At 45.4% G+C, this 23,173-nt stretch overlaps 3 protein-coding genes across 3 annotated transcripts in view; 2 read left to right on the plus strand and 1 right to left on the minus strand.

The window, feature by feature from the left end:
* Positions 1-13,704, plus strand: part of LHX6 (LIM homeobox 6) — a 35,855-nt gene extending 22,151 nt beyond the window's left edge. Inside the window, exon 5 of the mRNA XM_090021248.1 lies at positions 13,447-13,704. Within this exon, the coding sequence (XP_089877374.1) occupies positions 13,447-13,511 (65 nt within the window). The 3' untranslated portion in view covers positions 13,512-13,704. The remainder of the gene's footprint in view (positions 1-13,446) is intronic.
* On the minus strand, positions 111-15,446 carry MORN5 (MORN repeat containing 5). The gene is made up of 5 exons (XM_090021257.1): positions 15,351-15,446; positions 14,060-14,207; positions 13,759-13,870; positions 12,641-12,772; positions 111-665 (listed from the first exon to the last, which is right to left on the minus strand). Exons 1-5 carry the CDS (start codon positions 15,395-15,397, stop codon positions 580-582), a joined length of 525 nt encoding a protein of 174 aa, XP_089877383.1. The 5' UTR covers positions 15,398-15,446; the 3' UTR covers positions 111-579.
* Positions 15,447-15,545: 99 nt separating this feature from the next.
* NDUFA8 (NADH:ubiquinone oxidoreductase subunit A8) lies at positions 15,546-21,288 on the plus strand. The gene is made up of 4 exons (XM_090021258.1): positions 15,546-15,701; positions 16,171-16,334; positions 18,060-18,225; positions 21,033-21,288. The coding sequence occupies exons 1-4, from the start codon at positions 15,651-15,653 to the stop codon at positions 21,168-21,170; spliced, it is 519 nt and encodes a 172-aa protein (XP_089877384.1). The 5' UTR covers positions 15,546-15,650; the 3' UTR covers positions 21,171-21,288.
* Positions 21,289-23,173: the final 1,885 nt, after the last annotated feature.

Raw genomic sequence — 23,173 nt, forward strand, 5'->3', positions numbered from 1 at the left:
TTTTATTTTATTTTTAAATACTTTCTGGCTTACTCATCAGGCAGCAACCCACCCAGTTTTTCTCTTGTATTATTTTGTTAAACTCTGGCTTCAGGAGAGTTCAACAAATGTTCGTGGTAAATGGATATAATTTCCTAGTTAGCAAACCAGTCATTAAAGAATGGTTCTGGTATACATTATTACAATGATCAATCAATATCAAAGTACTGTGCAAAGGGAGAGGAAAGGAATTCACCAGGACAGCTAACTAGGACCCATGGAAATAATGTTGATTAAGACGGAGCTGAATGGCTTCAAACACTGAATTTGAGGTATTCTTTCTGGCAGATTGTTTTGAGGCTTAATCATGTGTTACGTATTGAGATCCTACTGCACTGCACACCTCTCATGAATATTAGGATAAGTATAATGTGCTTGCTTCCATGACTTTGCGTGAACACAACTGATTAAATCCTGCTTCCAGCTTTATTATACTAACAAAAGCTACATTCGCGTAGGGGCTGGTGTAGATCCACAAGGAAATTTAGACTTAAGGATGAAGCAAATTCACGGCTTTCCAAAATCGCAGTAAAAGCAAAATCAGTGCTCAGGGTTTAGTTTACGTCCAATGATCTCATCCCAACCTTTTCGGCAAGTCCGAATGATCCATTCATGTTCATCATCATCTGAAAAGGAGACAAAGAAAGGGTCAGATATCACAGGTTCAATTGGTGCTGCATAGCTCAGACAGGCGCTCTGTGTGTTAGTCCTGTTTGTAACATTAACTGTTTGGAAATAAGGGAAAGAATTAGAAGGCTTTCCTACAAACAGTGTCATTTCTGACGACTGCCCGTGACTACTGGCAGCAGACAGCGTGCGAGCGTCAGTAATGAACGCTGACCTTAATTCTGTGTCTGTGCTGGTGTCCGATTATGACACGTGCAGTTGGTGAAGTGTCCAGAAAACAAACCCAGTGTTTCACAGCTTTTCTTCCAAAACCATGATTAAAAAAAGCCCTGTTATCCCAGATATTGACAACCTGGAACACCAGCTGATATAAGTGTTGTAGACAATCTTCTGTATTCCTCGCAATTATTCAATGTCTGCCATGGTAGTAAATCACAGAGCACAGTAATAGAGTAAAAAATGAAAATCACAAAGGCACTTGGGGAAAAAATACCTATCCAGCAAAGGGTGAATAGAAATATTTTGAATAATTACAGAAAATTATAACTTGACAATCATGAATAGTTAGGGGCTTTCAATTCAAGTGATCAAAACAGCCTGTCTGCAAAACTCGTTAGACGGACTTATACCATGGTGGTGACAGGAAAAGAAAAGTCTGTGTAGCGGATCAGGTAAAAGAAAACGCAACAAAAGAAGCTATGCTACTTAAAACCGTACCCATGCTTATTTGTATCCAAATTAAAGTTGAGCTACTTCTGCTTGCCTCTGAAGCCCAGTTAAACTGTTTGCAATTTGTGCTGCTAACCAGCCTGGACTGAAATTTCTAGGCTCTTGATACCAGCAATGCTTACAGCCCAATGACCTGGTCTTTTATTAGACTAGAAAAGAAATGTGTCACTAATGAGGAAGGGAGTTGTCTGCCTTTGAGGTGGAACTTTAAGTTAAACTGCAGTAGCAGCACATTCAGTGTTAACGCTATATAAACGCAACAGTGACGGTCTAAGGAGATGTGAAGCAAACTAAAGGCTCGTATAGACAGTTAGGTCCTGATTCTGCAAAAGTCTAAGCACCTGCTCGAGCCCCCTTGATTTCAGCAGGCTTTGAATCCAGTTCTCCACGCTCTTCTCTTCTCTTTCTTCCTTTGTTAATGCTGCCTCCCCATACACATTTTTTTTTTCTGGTACAAGCAGATCGAGTGCTTGCTCTTGCCTGCTTCACTTGAAGTGAATGCACACTTAGCTAAAGCACATGCCAAGGCTTCTGTCCCAAGTCTAACTGGTGGCATTTGTCCCTTTCCCCCTCTCCAAACAATAGTCAGAGGTTGCGGTGAATGACCAGAAGTTTTCCATGAGAGACGCTTTTCTCTGGGTCACTCTTGTGTCCGGTTACTGTTTCATAGACAAAGCGGGTGTTTTGTGCTTGTGTCACCACCTCTCTCTCTCCGCTCCATGCATCAGGCGATATTTTGTAAAAGCTCTCTTTGCTAATCAGCAGCATAGATTTCAGTGCCACCCTTCCGTCCGGGACTGGGACGGCGGGACTGCCTTCCACCTGTTTAATTTAGCCTATAGATTTGCTTCAGCTGCCGTAGGCTGTGATACAGCGATGTCATTCTTATGCAAAGTCCTAAGTGGATACGCGTCTGTCTTTGCCCATGGATATGATGCATCCTCTTGCTCCCTTTTCCTTGTAATGAATGTGTCAGTAGCAACTCGCCCAGAATGAACCTCTGAGGAAATAAGTATCACTAGAATATGCTCTTTAACAGGAAAGACTTTAAAGAAAAAAATAGATGTTTGTTTAAAGTCTGGGTCAGGGGTCCCTACACAAAGATCCTCCTGAAGTCTGTAGCAGGAGTATAAAAGGGTGTTGTCAATAAATTGTGTTATGCCTGCCTCCGCCCCCTGCCCCCATTTCTCATGCCAGCTCCTATTTCTACGAGCTAGATGTTGTGGAAGTGGTCCCAGTAAGTATCTCGATGTGACAGTGTTGTGGCTGTTAGTGTGCTGCAGGCGTTTGTGGTGGTACTGCCTTGATATAAGAGCGGCTGTTCCAGGTGTGAGGAACGTTGGAAAAATTTAATTCTGTCTGTTTCTGTTGAAATGAAGAAATCGGCCCAAATCTCTGTCTGCTAAACATCCCTTGTCACTTATCCTGGTATCTTGTGTCTTAATAAGAAGGTGAGAAATCAGATGAGCCGCACCAAGTAAGACTGCCTTCCTCGAAAGACATGTATATGGGCATGTAATTGTGGTGCCCAGCTGACCAATACGAAAGGCAGATTCAGATGATGATTTTTCACCAGGTGCTGGGTTTATCCAGACTGGCACAGAATAAGCCATTCTTTCAGGAGACAACCAGATAAAAAATCCATTTCTACTAAGGATTTTAGATTCTCTTCCAATGCAAACACTACCGTGACTCAGCTTACGTGGTGCTCTGACTATGCAAATTAAATAATAGTAAATAAGCACTGACAAAGACTGTGACAAATGATGACTTTCAAGGTGAAGTCCAAGTTGATTCGGCTAGTGTTGATTTCAATGGTGTATTATGGGAGAGGGTTAATTAAAAGCATCTGATTTTCCTTGCCTGTGCTTAGTACTTTGCATCTCTCTGCCATCTCCCCTTTTATTTCTCTCCTCTCGATCCCGAATCTTGTGAGCTCTCTACCTCTAGCACGTTCCTTGCTGATTCCTAGACACCATCTCTCCTGTATCTTCTCTGGGTGAGAGTGACCAAACTCCACATTTCCTTCCAGGCAGTAGTGTACCCTGACTTTCGAATATTTTCAGTAGGCTTTTCCATCCCATCCTTCTGCATGCTCACATTTTATTTGCTACTGAACTTCAGTAAAGGAGCTCCTTACTGAAAACTGAGCGGAGAATTGGAGAGAGAACCTGAGTGGAAAAGAAAGTGCAGAGGATCTGACAGGGCCTGGTTTCAAGCCCCCATCCTCCAAGTTCTCAGTACCTTGTAATCCCTGTTTCCAGCAGGGCTGTGTCCCGGGAAGGTGGGCAAGACACACTGGTAACCAAAGAAAGAAAACAGATGTAAGGACTCTATAGTCCCAACAGTGAGGAAAATATCCAGGGCTACTGTCCAGTTGGTGGACACCGCACAAGTTTTCCAGTGGCTGAGGTCGGGACCAAGGGAAAGGCCCTATCCAGGACAGCTAGAAGAACTGAAAAAACAGAGCTGAGAATGGCTCTAGGGGCTAGCTACATGTAAAGAGGCAGAGAAATATTAGAATGTAAAGAGTTAAGCTATGGTAAAACATACTTTTGCCACACTAAAGGAGACTGGTTGATAATTACTGTAGTTTTAGGGCTATTTGAATCAGTGCAGCTGCAACCTCTTCAGTAGTAACCCCTGAAACAAGACAAACTGGGTTTATTGTACTGAACAAGTCTTAAAGCTCCTCCCTGATTGTTAGTAATTGGCAGCAATGGACTTAACAGCCTCTTGACTACCCTTTTTACACTCTACCTGACTGTGCAGCTAACAATTTAAATCACAGATGCCGATCCTTCTTTGTGGCAGCTGCTTGTTAACTGCACGCTCCCCTTTCTCTGTCACTGGCTGCTTCCATAACCCTGCAACACCAGGGTTAGATTGGAGAATCACATTTCATCAATATTTAAAATGGAATTAAACCTTGAAGTTTGATTAATGCTGCCAGATAGCGAGTTGTAATTACTATTTTGCAAATTGCAATTGTTTGAATATGTTAATATGATTGTCTAAGCACATCTTCACCTTCAGAAGTAATTTTCCCTTTAAAAAAAGATTTAAAAAAACACAAACTCTTTAATCAACTGTAAATTATCACCCTGCACACAATGAGGTATATGTGGGTTTTTATGTTGCATGTTAAATTTTATTTCAGCTCGTTTCTCTTTAAAAGTTTGTCCTTTTTCCCTTTTTCTCAGTGGCCTCCGCAGAGCACACGGGCATGGAAGAGATTTTGTTAAAACAGGGACAGATCACGTTTACATGCTGAAAGCAAAGCAAATGGCTGGGCATGAAAACTTCAACGAAATCTGAGCGAGCCCAGTCTGCTTCCATGCTTCCCGTGGGCTAGATTCTCAGCTGGGATGAATTAGCATAACTGCTCTGCTTTTTTATTTTAGATTATTGTTGTCACTAAGTAGGGACTGAGGTCTCCAGAAACCACCCCAGAAACCATCTGCAGCCTCTCCCTGGCAGCCCCCAGACTGCAGCCACGACATGTGTGGAAGCTGGAGAGGGGAATTCAGCTTGTAAGACTTAATGAGTGTATGTTAGAGACTACTACGTTTTTCTGGAACAGACGGTAATTTAGAAAGAAGGCACATTGTAGGCAACTCTAATGGTGAGCTTGACATCCCAACTGGTGTCTCATAAGTAACCCAGTTCCCTATTCATTCCTTCCAACAACTACTGATTCCAAGGCAAGACAATGCCCATATTTCTCTCTGCTTCTGAGTCTGCTGGCAAGAGTTGTCCTGCCGGAGGTGTTTTGATAAGCACTACATCTCACTCTTAATTTTGCTCCTAGTGAATTAGCTGGGTGTGGTGGGTACTCCACACTTCTGACCATTAGCCTGCTTATTCAGGTGTCTAGCGGTAAGGCACCAATGCAGGGGATTTGCCTGACTACCCACTGCAGCTTCATGGCTCAGCTGGGATTAGACTTCACGAAAGGCTGAAAACTGAGGCTGGCCTTGCTCCAGGTGCTGCCCAGGGATCCTTGGAAATGCATTCCAAATCAGGCAAGCTTAATTTTTGCTATTAAAATGCCCAGTGCTGGGGTTACAATGCCTGTGTTCAGTTGTAGTTACCCTACCAGGGCTATGCTGCTTCTGGAAACCTTCGCTGGAACAGTTTGTTTAGAAGAATTCTGTTCATTTAGGCACCTGCCGTGTTTCAAAGGACTTGAGTGAAGGTTGCTGAAAAGCCAAGAAAACATTTTTGTGGAGGGTTAAGGGTTTACAATCCTTCCTTGTAACAATTTGCATCTGAGACCACTTTGTGATGCGTAGGCAGGTTGGAAGATGGCAGGGTAGAGGACATATGGATGCATTCTGAGTCTGCTCTTTTCTTGCTAAAGTCAAAATTCATTCACTTGGTTTTGTATCTTCCCTCTGCAAGGAACTGAGGTTGCTTTTGAGTTTGGCTGTGCTAGGGCATTTGTAGAAAATGAAAGTCCAGTGCACATGGGATGTCTCACTGCCTTGTCTGCTTGTTCCCACTCCAGCTCTGGTCTTCTCACTCTGGTAGAAGGCAGGGCAGGGGGCACCTTACAGTCTAACTCATTCTGAAATGCACAGGCTGCTGGACTTCAGACTAACACGGCTAACTCCCCCTCTACTTCAGCCTGCTGCAAGCCAAATGCAGGCCTTCTCCTGAAGTCAGGCATGAGAAATACTCTTACTGAGAAGGAAACAAGCACTGTTCACCTTGCACCTCTTCTCCGTACTGTCTTCTGCCTCTGTATGAGGGTTCACTCCCAAAACCCACGACTGACCCCACAGCAGTTAAGTCCCTCCTGGTATGACAAGGCACCTTGCACTGAGGTTGCTCCTTTGGACAGAAGTAGCGTTCTCTGCTACGTTTGTCAGGTGCCAAGCACACCCTTATGTGCTCTGTAAATAACAGCATAAATTAATTTCTTTCTCGTCACCTGCAGAGCAGCTTATTGTGTTCTTCCATTCCCAATTACAGCTGCCCGTGATAGCATCACAGCCATCAGCTCCAATGATCCACCCTAGCAACTTCCACTGCCCCTCCCCAAAACCCCAGCACCCCTTTCCTCATCATGCCTGACCTCCCCACCATCACGGTTGGCAAGAAAATGGAAAATATTCAATTAACCTCCACTTCCACCCACAGATTCTCACCCTTCCACTTCCACTTAATTACTGCCCCTCCAAAATGGCCCTGAAATGAACTTTCCATCTTGTTTTCACATGTACAGTGTAGCTAAACACAAGCCCCTGCAATACTTGTGTCAAAACTTTCTAATTGGATTCACAATGGGATGGTTAACACACAAACAAAGTTGTTATTCTTGGCGTGCTGCTTCCTGGAGCTGAAACCTTCACAGGTTTCAAAGTGATAATTATTTCAGAATCAGGAAGCCACAAGGAACAATATTTCAGCAAAGGTTATAGTTACTGAAACGATTGCAGCGATTTAGTAACATGATGCATGTATTTCCATTACCACCATGTCAGCCATGCCACTTACAGTAGAGAAGGCCAAGCCCACAGGTTAATAATCTTGTTCTTGAAAGAGGTAAATTGTCTAAGAACAGGTGTAGGCCAAATCTATTAAGAAATGCTCTCCAGGTTACAGAGCACAGAGCTCCTTGGTGGTATTTGTGGCTTTCATAGTCTTTTGCAGTGAGGGAAACAGAGTAAATGCACCTGATAGAGCATTTAAACTGAAAGGACAACAGCAGAGGCAGGATGGGGGAATAAGAGATACCATGCAGCCCAAGTGACCAGGACGATGCCAGCACATGGCTCTTTCTCTGTAAGCTGGGCGTAGTGAATTATTCCTTTTTTATCGCCTTCCCGCCAGTGTTCCTCCCCTTTGGCTGGCCCCTGCAGCAATGCCCATTTCTTTCCTAATGCTGGCTGCCTGCAGAGAGGCCCTGACCCTCTGAGGGAATGAAGTGGCCACGACTTACCTGGGTGGCTAATTTCCAGTCATTTAAAAATTCAGAGGGAACGAGGTGCCTAAATACCTTTGAGGACACAGACCTGTGTTCTCAAACAAACAGGGAAATGCACCATTTCCAGACAGCACTGTGGAGGAAACCATGGTTTAGTTGAATCTGGCCCTTAAAAGTTGGAATAACAGACAAAACCCAATGTACAGTCAACTGGTTTAGAGGGACTGATTCCATAGCCCTTACTCATGCAGGAAGCGCCGGTGCAGCCAGTTGTCACCTGTGAGACGTTAGGCAGCAGAGAGTCAATAAGGCACGAGACCAGCTCCAACCCTCAGAACTCGCATGTGAGCAGGCAGATGCAGCAGGAGGACAAAGGAAGCCAGTGGAGCAACATGATCTGATGGCACCAGTCAGATCATTTTGCTGTGCTCTTTCAAAAAGATTAGCCTGGAAAGTCAGGGAGCTTAGAGAAAAGGAGTGAGGAAAGCAAGAGATGACAAAGAGAAGTGCACTGCCTGTTGCAAGTCTAGCAATGGCGCGCACACGTTAGGAAGGGCGTCACGACTGCACCTGTATTTTATGTACCGAAAGGTACACAACCTTCTCTTCACTCCTCTATTTTTATTCAAAAGTAAGTTTGCCAGCTCCAGGTAGAGAAGGAAGGATCAGTGAACTGCAAACAAACTGCATTTGTCATAAAAATATGTAAAATATAAAATTCGGTCCTTTTGTCAAATGGTAAAAAAATCAGCAAGCCATAAGTACGATTTGTTTTGTTCAGAGCCTAGAGGTAGAGACTAAAGCACTCTAAATTAATCTCTGCAAAAGCTGATTTTTTCCCAAACAGGTCTGGATCCCATTCCTTGTAGAATATACTGATTACTAACAATTTCTCAGAGCTTTACACAAACATTATTTCTTTTGTTGTGTGAAATGCAGAATCAGCCATCTGGCAAATGCCCCAGAGCTAAAATCTTTTACATGACATATAATTGAAAATGATTAAATATACAACAGCAAATAGCTATAGCATTGCACTTAAAATAGCATGAACTTTTATTGCCGATCAAAACTGATTTCTTTAGCTTAAAAAGTATCCAAAGAACAATTATTTGAAGAGCTTTTAAGAGTTTCAATATGTAGGAGCCAGACCTCATCTAAATTCAGTTATCTCAAGGCAAATAGAAAGGAAACAACTGTACAAGTGACTCAACAGTCCTGTTTCATAAGTAGACGTTAAAATCTATGGGAAGCTAAGTGCAGTCCAAGAAAGAAAATACTATATGATTTATGTATGCATTTTGTTGTGGAGGGCTTTCCTTTTCCATTGCAAAGGCCACCTGCCAACAGAGCTCTCCCATTCACAGGCAATGACTAGGGGTAGTCTGGAACTGGAGCGTTCACCCACTCCCTCCATCCATAGAATGGGCATCCTCAGAGGAGAGCAGAGGATAATGGTGCTTAATAAATGGCTTGCAAGTATGGTCACTATGTCCCTGCAGTACAGCACACTTGTACTCACTGCCTGTTATCCAAAAAGACCTGCCAGTCTGAAAGATGACCAAGACCTCACCCCTCTCCCCATTCTGATGTCGGTGATTGTGAAACATTGGCTCACGTTCGGTGTGGGAACTCAACCTGGAAAGTGACATGCTGCATATAACGAAGACACCGTTTTCAAATGGTTCTGGCTGTATTTCCCAACTACATTTCTTCACAGCGGACAAAGTCTGTGTTCCTCGGAGGGGATCTGGGGCACGTTCCATATGAGTTGTAAAACAAAGCCAGTTCAGAGATGTATCTAGTGGCTTTTTGTGCTTGGACCATCCCAACATGCAAGGCAAACTGCTGACTTTTGCAACGAATTCACTTCCAGCCTCCTTCAGACCAGGCGAGCACTCAGCCTAGAGAACAAAGGTCCAAGGAAGCCGGAAGCACAGGGATTGTGGAGGCTTAGACCTGAAGTACCAGTTGTGCTCACAGAATCATGTCAGCTCCACTCTAATGAAACTTGGGGCTTTTTAAAACTCTATTAATACTCCTGACTTCTGACCTTTTCAGTCTGAAATCATTTACTCCGAAAGCCCTCACCCAAGCACTCTGGGGCCTACTCTTTCACAGAAAAGATTGTAGGGTTGTTGAAATCAGAGCTTTATTGCTGACTGCTTTGAGATGCAAGCAACGCAAAACTTTTTCTCTCAAAAAATAATTGCCTGCCTTGGTGCTTTGGGCTAAATTCTGCTATTGGTTGCACAGGTATAAATCCAGACGTATCCTATTGAGCTTTACTGGTGTAAGTGAAAGTAGGATTTATCTCTGTCCTCTTGTCCTCTCTGCTGTACTGTATTAAGGGGCCAATGTACATCAGATGAAATCTACCCCATGGCAGAGTGCCAAACTATGTGCCACTTAAACCCAGGAAGGATGGGGGAGCAAAGCAGAATTGATATCAGAACAGGAGGAGCAAGAGCAGAAGCTGCATCACACGAGTCATATCATGAGCTACAGGAAGAAGGAAAGCATCTTGTACCAAAAGCAGCTTTACTTTGCGTTAGAAAGGAGGTAGGCCCTGCTCCACTATTATCCCTCTCTACCCCATCACCTCTGCAGAAAAGGGTTTTCACTTTTGGCAGCATGTTTTTTCTATGACAGCTCATGGCCTCCAGGGTCAGCCTCGAAAACCTTGCAACTGGAATGGTGTTACTCTTCTTGCATCCTAGAATCTTCTCTCTTGCTCGCAGGAAGCTGGAAATTATATCACTGAGGGCTTTTGCTGAGAAGAGAGAACTTGGGAATTCTTCCGCCAGTCTTTATATTGGCCAGATTTGGTAATGATGGTGCCAGCAGCCCCAAGGCTGTGCATCTCTGATGGAGAGGGGGAGTCTATGGCCCAGATTACCAAGCACTTGCTAAAAGAAAATTAAACAGTGAGTCTTCAAATAAACATGTGCTTCTGTGTATTCTCCACGTGTGAACTTTTTTGTGTATAATGTGATGCTGAGGAGGGAAAAAAAAGATCCAAAAAGGACTGTATCCCCAGGGAAGAACTTGTGCATAGCAGAAGACCTGGCAGGCCATTAACAAACCTTTGGAACCCTTGGCTAGACACAAGAGATGAAACAAAGCGATTTACTTCCATTGCGCTCACCCTGGGCCTGCCTTTATTTCCCTTGTAGTTCTTTTGGAGCACTTTGATGCAATGGGAGTTAATGTGAGAGAGACTCTGACTCTCACATTTGGAAAGCTAATGTCCTGCTAAAGTAGCAGGGATTTCCAGGCTATGCTGCATAAGTGAGATTCAATAAAAAATTGCCAGTGAATTTGAATGGAGACTCTCTGCTCTCTGCTCTTTAGGAAGATGTCTGGATTCAGTGGTAGTGGGACAGGCTGGACAGGGGCCCTCCTTCTCTTGCCTTCCCACTCGGCAGTGAAGCGACTTGCTTTGTGACAAAGCAAAGGTGAAAGGCTGAGAGATGGATTCTCCTTAAATCCTACTCCCAGACCGAGGAAGATGGTGTCATTTGGGTAAACCTGTCAAGCTGCTGTAAGAGCTTCCTGAATGCTTCCTACCATCTGCTTTTGATGCTTTCAAGACTTGGCCAGAAGCCCAGAGGTTTTCCTGCTCTTTCCTGCACAACCTATAAAGGAGCTGTTCTGGATCTGTTCCCTGTCATTCCAACCTCTTTCCTCAGTTTCTTCTGTCTACAGCTGGGTTTTTTTCTTACTGCCATGGCCTGCTGCCCTGAATTATTCCTCTTGGGGCAGTCAAAGTTCCTCTGATGTCGGACAAGCGCTGGGTCTTTCAATTGTGTTTGTGCTCTTGGAGGAAGGGACTGGCCGACATGATACATTCCTCCTTCACACCCATAGTGACAAATATAACTTTGCTCTTGTGAAGGACTCTCCAAGGACCGTTCACAGAAAACAGTTCGGCAGCAGTGTATTCTGCTTCTGAGCACTCGGTGAGACTGGTCAGTGCTGGTCCATGCAGTGAGTATTGATTAACAGATTTGATTGACTGCTTGTGGATATGGAGATAAATGTAGCAAAGGACACTGAGTTCAAAGCACAGGTTAAAAAACAATAAATTGAATTCCTAGGCGTTCCCGCCTGTACTAATCTGTGTAGGTTCCTGTGTTTTTGGAAAGCATTTTGCTTATCTTTCTCATCAGTAGGCCCATTGCATTCCAGTATTTTGGATCAGTGCCACTTGTAATAATCTAGATCAGTTTTTATTGAGGGTTTATGAAATAGGCCATGTACCATAGGGTATATTTTGTAGCAGATGGTATTTCCAATTATTTATTTTCCCCATTTCCCTCCTCTCCTCCCCCAACACCGTATTCACACTTCTAAAAGCTCGACTAAGGCTGAGTGAATTTTTTGTTGATAAATAGTAAATTTGTTGGAAAATGTTCCAGAAGGGGTGGAGGCCAGAAATCTGTTTCAAATTCATGTTAAACTCAGAATATTTTTGGCCAAAAATAATGCAGGGGAATTTTGAAAATTTAACAAATTTTCAAAATGAAATGTTTGATTTTGGAAATACCAAAGCATGGTGTTGTGACTTCCTTATGACATTTTTTCAATTGCTACTTGGCTTAAAAGTTAATCTAAAGCAAAAGTAGAGGGTTAGACAAAAAGGTTAGATAACCAAGAAACTAAACAAAGCATTCAGAATCAAATATTTCAGGTTGATCCAAATGGAAGCTTTTAGTTAACACCCCCCCACCAAAAATCCCCCCACCCCCAAAGCCTAGAAGTTGTTTCAGTTCAGTCTGAGCCAATTTTTTATTTCTACAGGAAAGTCCCTTATTTGCCCAGCTCTACATGAATGTGATCCTGAAAGTAGTGTGCGCAAAGCCCTTAAGTGAATGGTCTCACCATAATCAAAGGAGCTTTGCATGTTTAATGCTAAGTACATGCTTAAGTGCATGGCTAGGTTAGGATCGGACTTGGCACCTAGCAAGATAAAACCTACTGAAGGATATCTTGCAATAGCAGCCTTGTGGAGTACCACAGTAGAGCAAAAAGCATGCTCTTTGATTTAAAAGCTGCTAAATGTGAACAAATGTGTGTATTTGTATTTGTTTGTGAAAGGCCCCTTACAGTTTTGAGAACTACATCTAAGATGGTTTATAAGCTCTGCTCATAATTAACCAGTTAAAACAAACATTTTATGTTGTTGGAAATGTTTTAGCTTAGGCTTCAGAACTTAAACACAGGTCTGTAAATGTCAGTGACAGTCATACAGGACAGAAGATGAGTAAAACAAAGTCAATTGGCTCTTCCTGCAAAATAAGCAACATGTACCTGCATTCCTCAGAAACCTGAGCTTGTAGTCAGTGACAACTCTGGTGTTAGGGTTGTAAAATCCATCACCACAGTCATAACATCCTTCTGGGATAGGTCTGGGAGGATCTAAGTTCGTAAGCTGTGAGATACCTGAAAAGATGCAGCATATTTTATTACAAAAATAAGACGCTTTCTTTTACGCCTGAACTCCTCTAGCAAAATAACTGACAATTATATATATATGTCTTTACATCTCTAGAGCACCTTCCACCACAGGTACTCTAACTGCCTCACCTCCTTGAGTAAGCAAGGATCTCCATGAGTCTTTTGCTGGGCCTTCAGTATGCCCATCTTGCAGATGGAGTCACTGACACACAAAAAGCCTCAGACATGAAGTGGGTGGTTTTGAAAAGAAAAGTGCTTGGATCAATTTGCCCACTAGTCTATACTGTGAATATGCATCCAGCACTCCAACCTGAGGCCAGCAGGCTGTCACCCCTGCTTAAAAGGCCCCTTGATAACTTCATGTCATTACTGAAACAATGCAAGTTGTGAATAAGAGTGCAGCCTACTCTACCAATATATTATTTATTTCATTATATAATATTTTCACCTTCCAGTCACAGGTGAGCTAGTAAATGTGCTCACTGAATGTTAACAACAGCAGAGATTGTACATAAAGCAAATATGAATCCAGTAGAAAGCTGTCATTGTCAAGCAGCTAGTCATGCATTTCTGTGATTATTCAGGTGCATTGGAACATTATACAACACGACGAATGCAAATGAATACATTTTCTTTTTATTTTCTTTTTTTGGCTTAAGTTTCCTGTAATAAAAGCATGACTGGAATAAAGTATGAAAAACCCAAAAGGATTCATCAGCTATGAGAAGTTGGTAGGTACCCTGTCCTGACATGAGGATCACTCAAGAAGAAGCTATCTTGCGTTCATTGTGTTTGTCCTTGACTGGATGTACCATCAACAGCCCTTTGGCAGTGTCGTGCGGGTGGAGTCTGAATAAACCAGAGCATCCCTGCTCCATGTTACTTATGTAGTTTAATTAATCTCTCTCAATAGCCCAAGTCACCGGTTTAATTCCTTCCAGACTCTCATGAGCCTGAACGCAGCACAGTACCTGCTGGTTTGAGACCTGAACAGATTTCCGTGTAAAACCTTCGGTCGTAGCCATCGCAGTAATGCCAGTTTTTTTCTTTGAATTCGAGGCCATCTGCAAAAGTGTATTTCCCCTGCAAAACAAGTTCATGCATACAGCTATGAAGCACGGCGAGTGGATCGGAGAGGAATCATTTCTGACTGACGATGAACCGATACAAAACCGCTCTGCGGTGGGACGCGTCATCGGCAGCTCTGTATGGACCGCCGGCACTGGGAGCCCGCCACCCCGCCCCCACTCCATGCAGGGACGGGCGCCATACCTCCTTGGCTATGCCATGGTCCCAGACACCGTCGTATTTGCCTCCGTTTGGGAAGTACAAGGCTCCTTTCCCATGGAACATCCCATCTTTCATGTCGCCCTTGTACTGACTCATGGTGGGGAGCATGTAGCAGCCGCTTCCCTCCAACCTGCAAGGGGGTAGTGTGCACAGTGGGTAACATGCTCACAGCCAGGCTCCTAGGACACAGGATGCAGGACGTGGGACGCAAGATGGGGGTGCAGGACACGGTACACAGGACGGGCACGGTGGGATACGGGACACGGGAGGTGGGACACGGTACACAGGACGGGCACGGTGGGATGCGGGACACAGGAGGTGGGACACGGTACACAGGACGGGCACGGTGGGAGGTGGGACACGGTACACAAGACGGGCATGGTGGGATGCGGGACACGGGAGGTGGGACACGGTACACAGGACGGGCACGGCGGGATACGGGACACGGGAGGTGGGACACGGTACACAGGACGGGCACGGTGGGATACGGGACACGGGAGGTGGGACACGGTACACAGGACGGGCACGGCGGGATACGGGACACGGGAGGTGGGACACGGTACACAGGACGGGCACGGCGGGATGCAGGACACGGGAGGTGGGACACGGTACACAGGACGGGCACGGTGGGATGCGGGACACGGGAGGTGGGACACGGTACACAGGACGGGCACGGTGGGAGGTGGGACACGGTACACAAGACGGGCATGGTGGGATGCGGGACACGGGAGGTGGGACACGGTACACAGGACGGGCACGGCGGGATACGGGACACGGGAGGTGGGACACGGTACACAGGACGGGCATGGTGGGATGCGGGACACGGGAGGTGGGACACGGTACACAGGACGGGCACGGCGGGATACGGGACACGGGAGGTGGGACACGGTACACAGGACGGGCACGGCGGGATACGGGACACGGGAGGTGGGACACGGTACACAGGACGGGCACGGCGGGATGCAGGACACGGGAGGTGGGACACGGTACACAGGACGGGCACGGTGGGATGCGGGACACGGGAGGTGGGACACGGTACACAGGACAGGCACGGTGGGAGGTGGGACACGGTACACAGGACGGGCACGGTGGGATGCGGGACACGAGACGTGGGGCCAGGGATATGCAGAGCAGGACGCGGGATGTGGGACACAGGACATACGATACGGGACAGGCAGTGCATGACACGGGACAGGGCACATGGGTACATAAAGCAGGACGCAGGATACGTGACGTGACCCGGGACACGGAGGGGGACACCGGCCCCGCCCACCTGCCCCGCGCGCGGCCCCCGATGTAGTTGCTGCCTGTCACCTCCATGGCGCCGTCCCCATGGCAACCCGGCCGCGGAACCGGGGGGCGAGGCCGCGGCTCGGGGCGGGGCCAAGACCCAACCCCGCCCCCGGGGGCCTAGCGAGGCGAGCGTGACCAATGCGCAGGCGGGCGGCGGGCGGCGCATGCGCGGTGGCGCCCGGGGTCCAGGGCGCATGCGCAGGGGCTGCGAGGCCTGTGCGAGAGGCGAAGGGGAGCTGAAGGAGAGTGGGGCGGGGCGGACGGGCGAGCGAGCGGCGCCATGCCTCACACACGGGAGTTGCCCACGTTCGATGAGCTCGAAGTGCATGAGGTGAGACCCTAGCCCAGCGCGCTGACGTCACGGCCCCCAGCTGAGGGGTTCTGAGCCCCCCCGCCCCGGAAGTGCCCCTCCGTCTTGTTGGCGCGATGATGTCATTGCCCCGGCTGAGGGGGTGCTGCCCTCATGTTGACATGATGACGTCACGGCCCGGCTGAGAGGCGCGGGGAGGCTCTACTCCTCGTGTTGACGTCACAGCCCCCGGATGGGGGTTGACTCCCGTGATGACGTCACAGCCCCAGCTGAGGGGTGAGGGGAGGCTCTGCCCCTCATGATGACGTAACAGCTCCCGGCTGGGGGGGTCTCACCCCTGTGATGACATCACAGCCCGGGGGGGCTGACCCTGTGATGACACCACAGCCCTGGCTGGGGAGGGGAGGCTGACCCCCATGATGATGTCATGGTCCTGGCTGAGGGGCGCAGGGAAGCCCATGTCTGATGCCCCTTCCCCGCCGCCCCCCAGGTGCTGGTGAGCTCGGCGGTGCTGAAGGCAGCGGCCCACCACTATGGCTCACAGTGCGACCGGCCCAACAAGGAGTTTGCGCTGTGTCGCTGGGAAGAGAAGGACCCGCGCAAGTGCCTGCAAGAGGGCAAGGAGGTCAACCGCTGCGCCCTCAACTTCTTCAGGTCAGGTCAGGTCCACGCTGAGGGTGGGGTGGTGGGGGGAGTAGGGGAGCAGCCAGCAGAGCGGGCTGGGAGCCGTGGGCAGAGCAGCAGAGGCAGGATGGGGGAGCTGAAGGCGGAGCGGCAAATGGCCAGGAGCAGAAAGAGCAGGGCGTATGGGGCAGGGAGTAGAAGGCAGAGCAGCAGATTGGGCAGGGAATGAAAGGCAGAGCGGGCAGGGGATGCGGGGTGGAAGGCAGAACAGGCACGGAGCGGGAGGGAGAGCAGTAGAGGGCACAGGGAGCATGGGATGGAGCAGCACCCGAGCAGGGAGCGGGAGGCCGAGCAGCAGATGGTGCAGGGACCACAGGATGGATCAGCAGCTGAGTGGGGAGCAGAAGGTAGAGTGGCAAGCCAGGCAGGGAAGGGGAATGGTATTCGGGGTCGGGGTAAGGTGCAGGGCTCATTTGTGGAGCTACCCCTGATCCCAAGAAAGGCAAGAGCATTGCTTCCTGAGGTTCTTGTTGCCGGGTCTGAGCCTTGGACTCTGGAGGCCTTGTGCCTTCAGTTGAAGGGGTCCATGATGGGCTAAGCTCCTGTTGCTGAGCAGAAAGCAGCACGTTCGGGAGCAGATTTTGGTTGTTCGTGAAATGTGACCCAGGCTTTTCATTTCCCTTTCCCTTTCCCTCTCTCTTGCAGTCTCGGCCTTGGGACCGTTTGGTTTGGCTTAAATGTCTAAAGCAGATATGTTAACTTCAGAACCCTTTAAACCAGCGGTTCCCAATCTATGGTACGGGTACCACCAGTGGTACGCAGACAGCTTGTCAGTGGTACGTGTTAACAGATTTATTATAATTACTTGAAATGACAAAAATTTGCTGGTGGTACTGAAGGTTGTATCATTTTAAATTGGTACTGTGCAATCTGTCAGAGTTTGGGAACCGCTGCTTTAACCTAGAGGCAGTGGTCTGCGTGCTTCGGCAGCTTTTAGCTGTGTGTTAAATCTTCGCACTTGGTCTGCAGGTTGTTTTCCTCCTCCATTGCATGCCCTTTCTCCTCTTGCAATATGTTATTACAAGTGAGAACTTTACTTGCGTGACCAATATTATATACTTACAAGCACGTTGGACCATGTTCTTGTTAGCTTGGGTCCTTGGGGGATCTCAGCACCTTTCTTTGTTAGGGAAGTGAGCACAATCCAGCCTTCTCCAGCTGCAGCATCTGAGTGCTACTGCAGTGTAAACATTACCAGTGTGTAAAGAGTGTCTTGCAAAACTGAGAAGTCAAAACTGAGTTGGAATCAATTAAATATCTTTGTGCAGAATATGTTACTTTTTCTTATCAAAATAAGCATGAACTAATGAGAAATGTACGTGGAAAGAATAGTCTCTGATGGCTGTTCTCAGCTTAATCATATTAATTGTATGGCTTTTGTGGTTACTCAGTGGTTAATACCTACCTCCATTGAGAATGATATCAAACTATATATTAATATGCTTAGGCAGTAAGCTCTTCTTAAATGGAACTCTTTTAAAGTGCTGTGCACCTTATCAAAATAATTGTTATTACTCTAATTTTTCTTCCAAAGTTACTGGACCACCTCTTTCTAGTTGGTGTTCGGATAACTAACGTAGTAAATAACTAGTGTATTGCGGCCATTAGGAAATTGATGTATATGTTTTTTGGCTGACATTAATGCAAGAGAAGTAAGGATCTTTGATGAACTATCTTCTCCAAAATCTTTTCCAGGAATGTAAAGCTGCACTGTGCAGAACCTTTTACTGAATACTGGACCTGTATTGACTATACCAATCTGCTGGAGCTTCGTCGATGCCGGAAACAGCAGGCGGCATTTGATGATTGTGTGCTGGAGAAGCTGGGCTGGGTGAGACCTGACTTGGGGCATTTGTCTAAGGTAATTCTTTGTTGAGAAATCCTATCCATGCCTTTGCCTGTCTCTCCTTGTTGGTGCTTGCTACTGCCTTTAGGAAATCAAAGAAGAGTTAATATCACTTCCCTTTGTGTACTTGCTCCAGCCTTCCTTGGATATTGTCACTCTTCAAGCATCGTATCTAAAACTATTTCTAACTGGTAGGCAAATGAGACATCAGGTTGGCTTAATGCTGTTGCAGCAATGATTTAAAAACCTTTTCATCAAATCCTGTTGTCCGTAAAACCCACGTGTTTTTCTCCATCTTGTTTCAAATGTCGTCTGAAAGGTTTTCCTCTTTTATATGTACCTCTCCCTCCCTCTGTGTCGTTTCATTCTGCATGGTGTTTAATTCTCTAAAACATGGTTAGGGTAGCCTTTTTTGAAAGCTGCATTGTGATTTAATAAAAGGTGGACTTTATAATGTGCTAGTGCTTCTATTTCTGGTTTGATAGGTTCACTTGAACCTGGAATACTGGTGTGCTTCCAGGCTTGAATTAAGCTTCCCATTCGTACCAGTGTTTTTGAAAGTGTTAACGTTTCTAATGCTGTCTAATGGAAATTGTTTCAGCATACCACGTGACGTTTATCCATTCCTCCTTAGCTGAAAGGCTTCAGTTTGTCAGTGTTTCCCTTAAATAACATCTTTTCCCGTGTAGAAAGTGGTAAGTTATTGATGAATTCTTAATGTCCTGCTGAAGCCTGTGAACTAGAGTAAAATTGGACAACTTTCCAACACACTTTGAGGATAGGGACATGTTGATTTTGAAACTGATCAGTAGCACTTGATTCAGAAATAGGTTATTTACTTAATTTTATTTGTTACTAATCATATTAGCATGACAGTGCCTTTAGCTCATATCTTTCTAATGTTTATTCCCTGTATAATGCTTCTTGTGTTCCAAAAAAAATGACCAAAACTTGCCATATTTGACAAGTCTGTTCATTCCCAGAGGAAGGAAAGCCACTAAGAACTAATGAACTTTTTGTTGTAGTTTGGTGTTATAGAGAAATGAAGCTTATTTCTAAAACTTACAATGCTGCCTTCGTCTGCAAGCTGCAGCTTTGGTTTCAGAATCACTACTTCTAAGTAAAGCACCCGCATCAAAAAAGGGTGGGTGCAGCTTTGGCCTATCTCTAATATATGATTGTTCCAATCTCTTCTGGCATCAGCAGGCTTTTAAAATCTACATGAACTCTCTTAGCAGTAGTTGCCCCTTTGATCTTTTGATTGATGTCAGACAGGTTGTTTGCAATGAGGAGTGGGTTAAAGCTGTTGCTCAAATAAACAAACTCTGAATCACTAAACTGTGAATCAGAAGAAAAGTGGCAGATAGGTTAGCCAGAGAGGACCATGTAGCACTGGTTAGGTACTGCAAAGAATGAAAAGCATTGCCATGGAAATGTACACAGCAGGCAACAGCTGAGGAAGGGGGCAGAGAATGACCTGTTATGTTTGAAAATTAAATAGGCATTGCTATTCTTAAGAAATTGTGGACCTTTTTAAAGTGTTCTTGTCAGTAAGAGAAATCTTGATTAGACGTTCCAAATCTAATGCTGTAGAACTATTGTGATCTCACTTACAATCTGCCCTCAAACCTGTGGTCCTACATTTGTTAATACAGGTATATACAGAACGTTTTGATAGTAGTAAATCTTACTTCCTTGGAGACTTGGAACCACTTGGTAGGGTGTATCCTTTAGGAGAAAGCATATATTTTCCCTCTTTCAGTTCTTCACAAAATTAATACTATAGTTACTTTAAAAAATGTTTAAGCAAGATGCAGTTCATTTTCAGTTAGCTAAATGTTCAGTGTGCAGGAAATAACAGGAAAAAATTCATTCCTCCTAATGACGCAGGGGAAAAATATCTGGTAATGAATAGCTCTCAGTAGTATCCATACCATAGTTCTGCTGATTCGCTTATACTTTGTTAGCCAGTACTTGCGAGTGTGGAGTGGTGGAAAACAATGTCACCGGGTCTGAAATAAATGCTTTCAACTGTTTGATATTCCTTTTATTTTGGGAATACTCCTTGAGGGCTCTGAATGAGAGTTCCTAAAAGGAAACAGCACTGAGCATCTGCTAGCTTGTTTGTGCGTATTACATTTGAGACTGAGGTTATTTGCCTGGAGCACCAACAGAAACTGGACTGTTTGGAGACACTTGCACAAAAGTCAGTCTTGTTTGTAAACCAGCTGCGGTTTTGAAAGCTGCTGAGGTGTGCTGTCCTGGCAAGGCAGAATTCTCATTGTGCCCTTCTGTAGCTTCACTGACATCTGGAGGGGATCCTGGATGTAAATGGAAACCAGATTTTACTGTCTAAGCATACTTCAAGGAGGTGCACAAATCTTAGGGTTTCCTAAAACTGTTGTTCAATAATTGACATATGCATGATGCTCCTAGGTGACAGTTGTGCTTTTTCATCCTGCTCTTCCTTGACAACCCCGTTTGACATGAGTTACTGCTATTCTCATCCTGATCTGTGTTACAGAAGCTTCTAAGAAGACCTTTCCTTCATTAGGTCCTGCATGTTCATGGCACCGTATAATGTTGAATTAACGTACCACCTTAAAAGTGAGGGGAGCCAGCTCGCTAGAAGTTCTAGTTAAGTCAGCACTGAACTTCATTGGCATTTAATTTTAATGGATGAATGACTACTTCTTTTTTCTGCTGCATGACTCAAAAGCCATGTATGTTGCTTTCTTTTCAGAGCTGTTGGCTTAATGCGGTTTTATTTGTTATATGTTACAAGAAAAATTGCAGTGTACCTCTTTTCACTTTCATTCCAGGTCACAAAAGTGAAGACAGACCGTCCCAAGCCTGAGAATCCCTATCATTCCAGACCTAGACCACAGCCAAATCCATCCTATGACGGAGAGTTGAAGCCTTCTACACATGGCAGTAGGAGCTTTTTCTGGCCGTGGTAAATGGGACAGAACACTGTAGCTCCAATTCTGAGGCCTGTCCTTTACCAATGTAAACTATCTTGTCCAACATGTATCAGGTGAAATCCTTATTCTATAATGATTAAAAACATTTACTGGCTTGGTAGACTTTTCTTTTTTTCCTTTCTGCATCCAGCCATGATGACAGATTAAGAATGATGTTCTCCAGGCTGCAAATGTTTTCTAGAATCTTACAGACTTCAAAGACAATTTCCTTCTATCAGCTTGATACACAGTCAGTTCTGTCTTTGAAGTCAGTTACTAAGCCATGAGTCTGGACTGACCCCAAGACTTACCAAGCACCACATGTAAGTGGGGTTTGTTTCGTCAGTTACTGTCATCTGCAAACAGAATTGGGGACTGCTGACTTTCCAGCATTTTCATTGGCCTCTTACATTCCACTTGTCTCTGAAATATTGATCTTTCCAAAGAAACATTTCTTAAAATTGCACCATGAGAATCCCTCCAGACTAGGTCTTGAATCAAACAGACAATGTGGGAGCCCTAACAGCTCGCCAGTATGTCTTCCACTAAAGATTCCCCACACTATTGATGATAAGCATGTTTTGTGCTGCTTCCATCAAGCGCTTTATAAAGGTGATTAACATGCAGAGGTTAAAACTAGTGACGAACCCTTACATGGGTGATTTGAAGTATGAAGTGCTTTTTAAACAACAATCCGTGTTTTAAAGATTTCTTGTTAGAAATTGGATACCGCTTCAGATACTAAGATCATCGTTTCTTAAATCCATGTGACCAAGCTTGCCTCATGTAGATAACCTAAGTGTTTTCATCCTTCAGCTCCTTGCTGGGGAATAAATATGGTGTATGGGAAGAACACACAAAATATCTAACCTGAATAATTTCCCAGTACCACATATCACAGAAACACAGTCCTTTTTAAATAGGCATTTTGACATTGGGGTGAAGTTTTAAATGCAACAGTACCCAAGCTTCATCTAAAAGGCATATTCTTCATTTCTTTTAGCTACCCACTTTTTCGCACTCATGATATCCAAGGGGCAAGCGGTGCACTTACTGACAATGCAAGGATCAGAAAATCTATCTTGCTAGTGTGAAGCTAGAGAGGTACAGCTTGGGCTAGAAACACGTGCTGACTTAGGATTGTGTTGTTTTTATGCCATCACACCTATAGGAAAGGTCACCCATGAGGATGTTTTGCCTTTGGTGTCACCTGGCAGGATGATTGTGAGGAAGGGAGAGTCACCCAGGTGTCGTATTTTTCTAGGGGAGGGTGAACCTATAGCAGGTCTGTAGCTGGTGAAACATCCCTTTCCGTGTGCCAAAATGCCAGTGGAGGGAAGAGGCTCTGATCTCCCCTTGCTCTTCTGCACATCTGTTGGGGTGGTGGTTGGAATGGATGTAATCGCTGATAACTGAGGAAGAGACACTTCATGCAGCCTTACTCCCTGGCTATGGCAGGCAGGATGGGTGGGATCCTGCCTGCAGTCAGGGATGGCTCCTGTAAAACAAGCCTTGGATTTTTTCCCTTACAAAATATTCTTCCCAAGCTCATGATTTTGCTGAATTTTGCACCAGAGGTATATTGGGAAGTCACACAAACATACCTGTTAGCACCCCCTGCCATATTATGAGGAGTGCCCCGAGTCATTCTCTGCAGAAGAGATGGCACTGCCATTCTTTGATAAACCAGAGTTTGTAACTTAGCTCTTTTATTCTAAGATTTTTTTTCACCCTCTGAAACCCTGTGTTACCAATGCTGTTCCTCTGAATGGGCCTAGTAAGGACTTAAATTTCCTTTCCTCTTGGTTCCTGTGATAACTTAGCTCTACTTGATGAGGTAGGTGGTGTTTTCATTTTTTGGGGAGGGCATCCGTCAGAATCTATCCTGCTCTTTTAATGACTGACCTCAGTTCTACCTATGGAAGCCTGGCATGGTGTGTTTGCGTCCTTAACACTCTGAGGAGACTTGGGTGGGCTGAAAATAGTAACCTGTGGAACCA

This window comes from Crocodylus siamensis, chromosome 11, assembly GCF_052110815.1.
Source record: "Crocodylus siamensis isolate JL-2025a chromosome 11, ASM5211081v1, whole genome shotgun sequence".
In the NCBI taxonomy this organism is placed as follows: domain Eukaryota; kingdom Metazoa; phylum Chordata; order Crocodylia; family Crocodylidae; genus Crocodylus; species Crocodylus siamensis.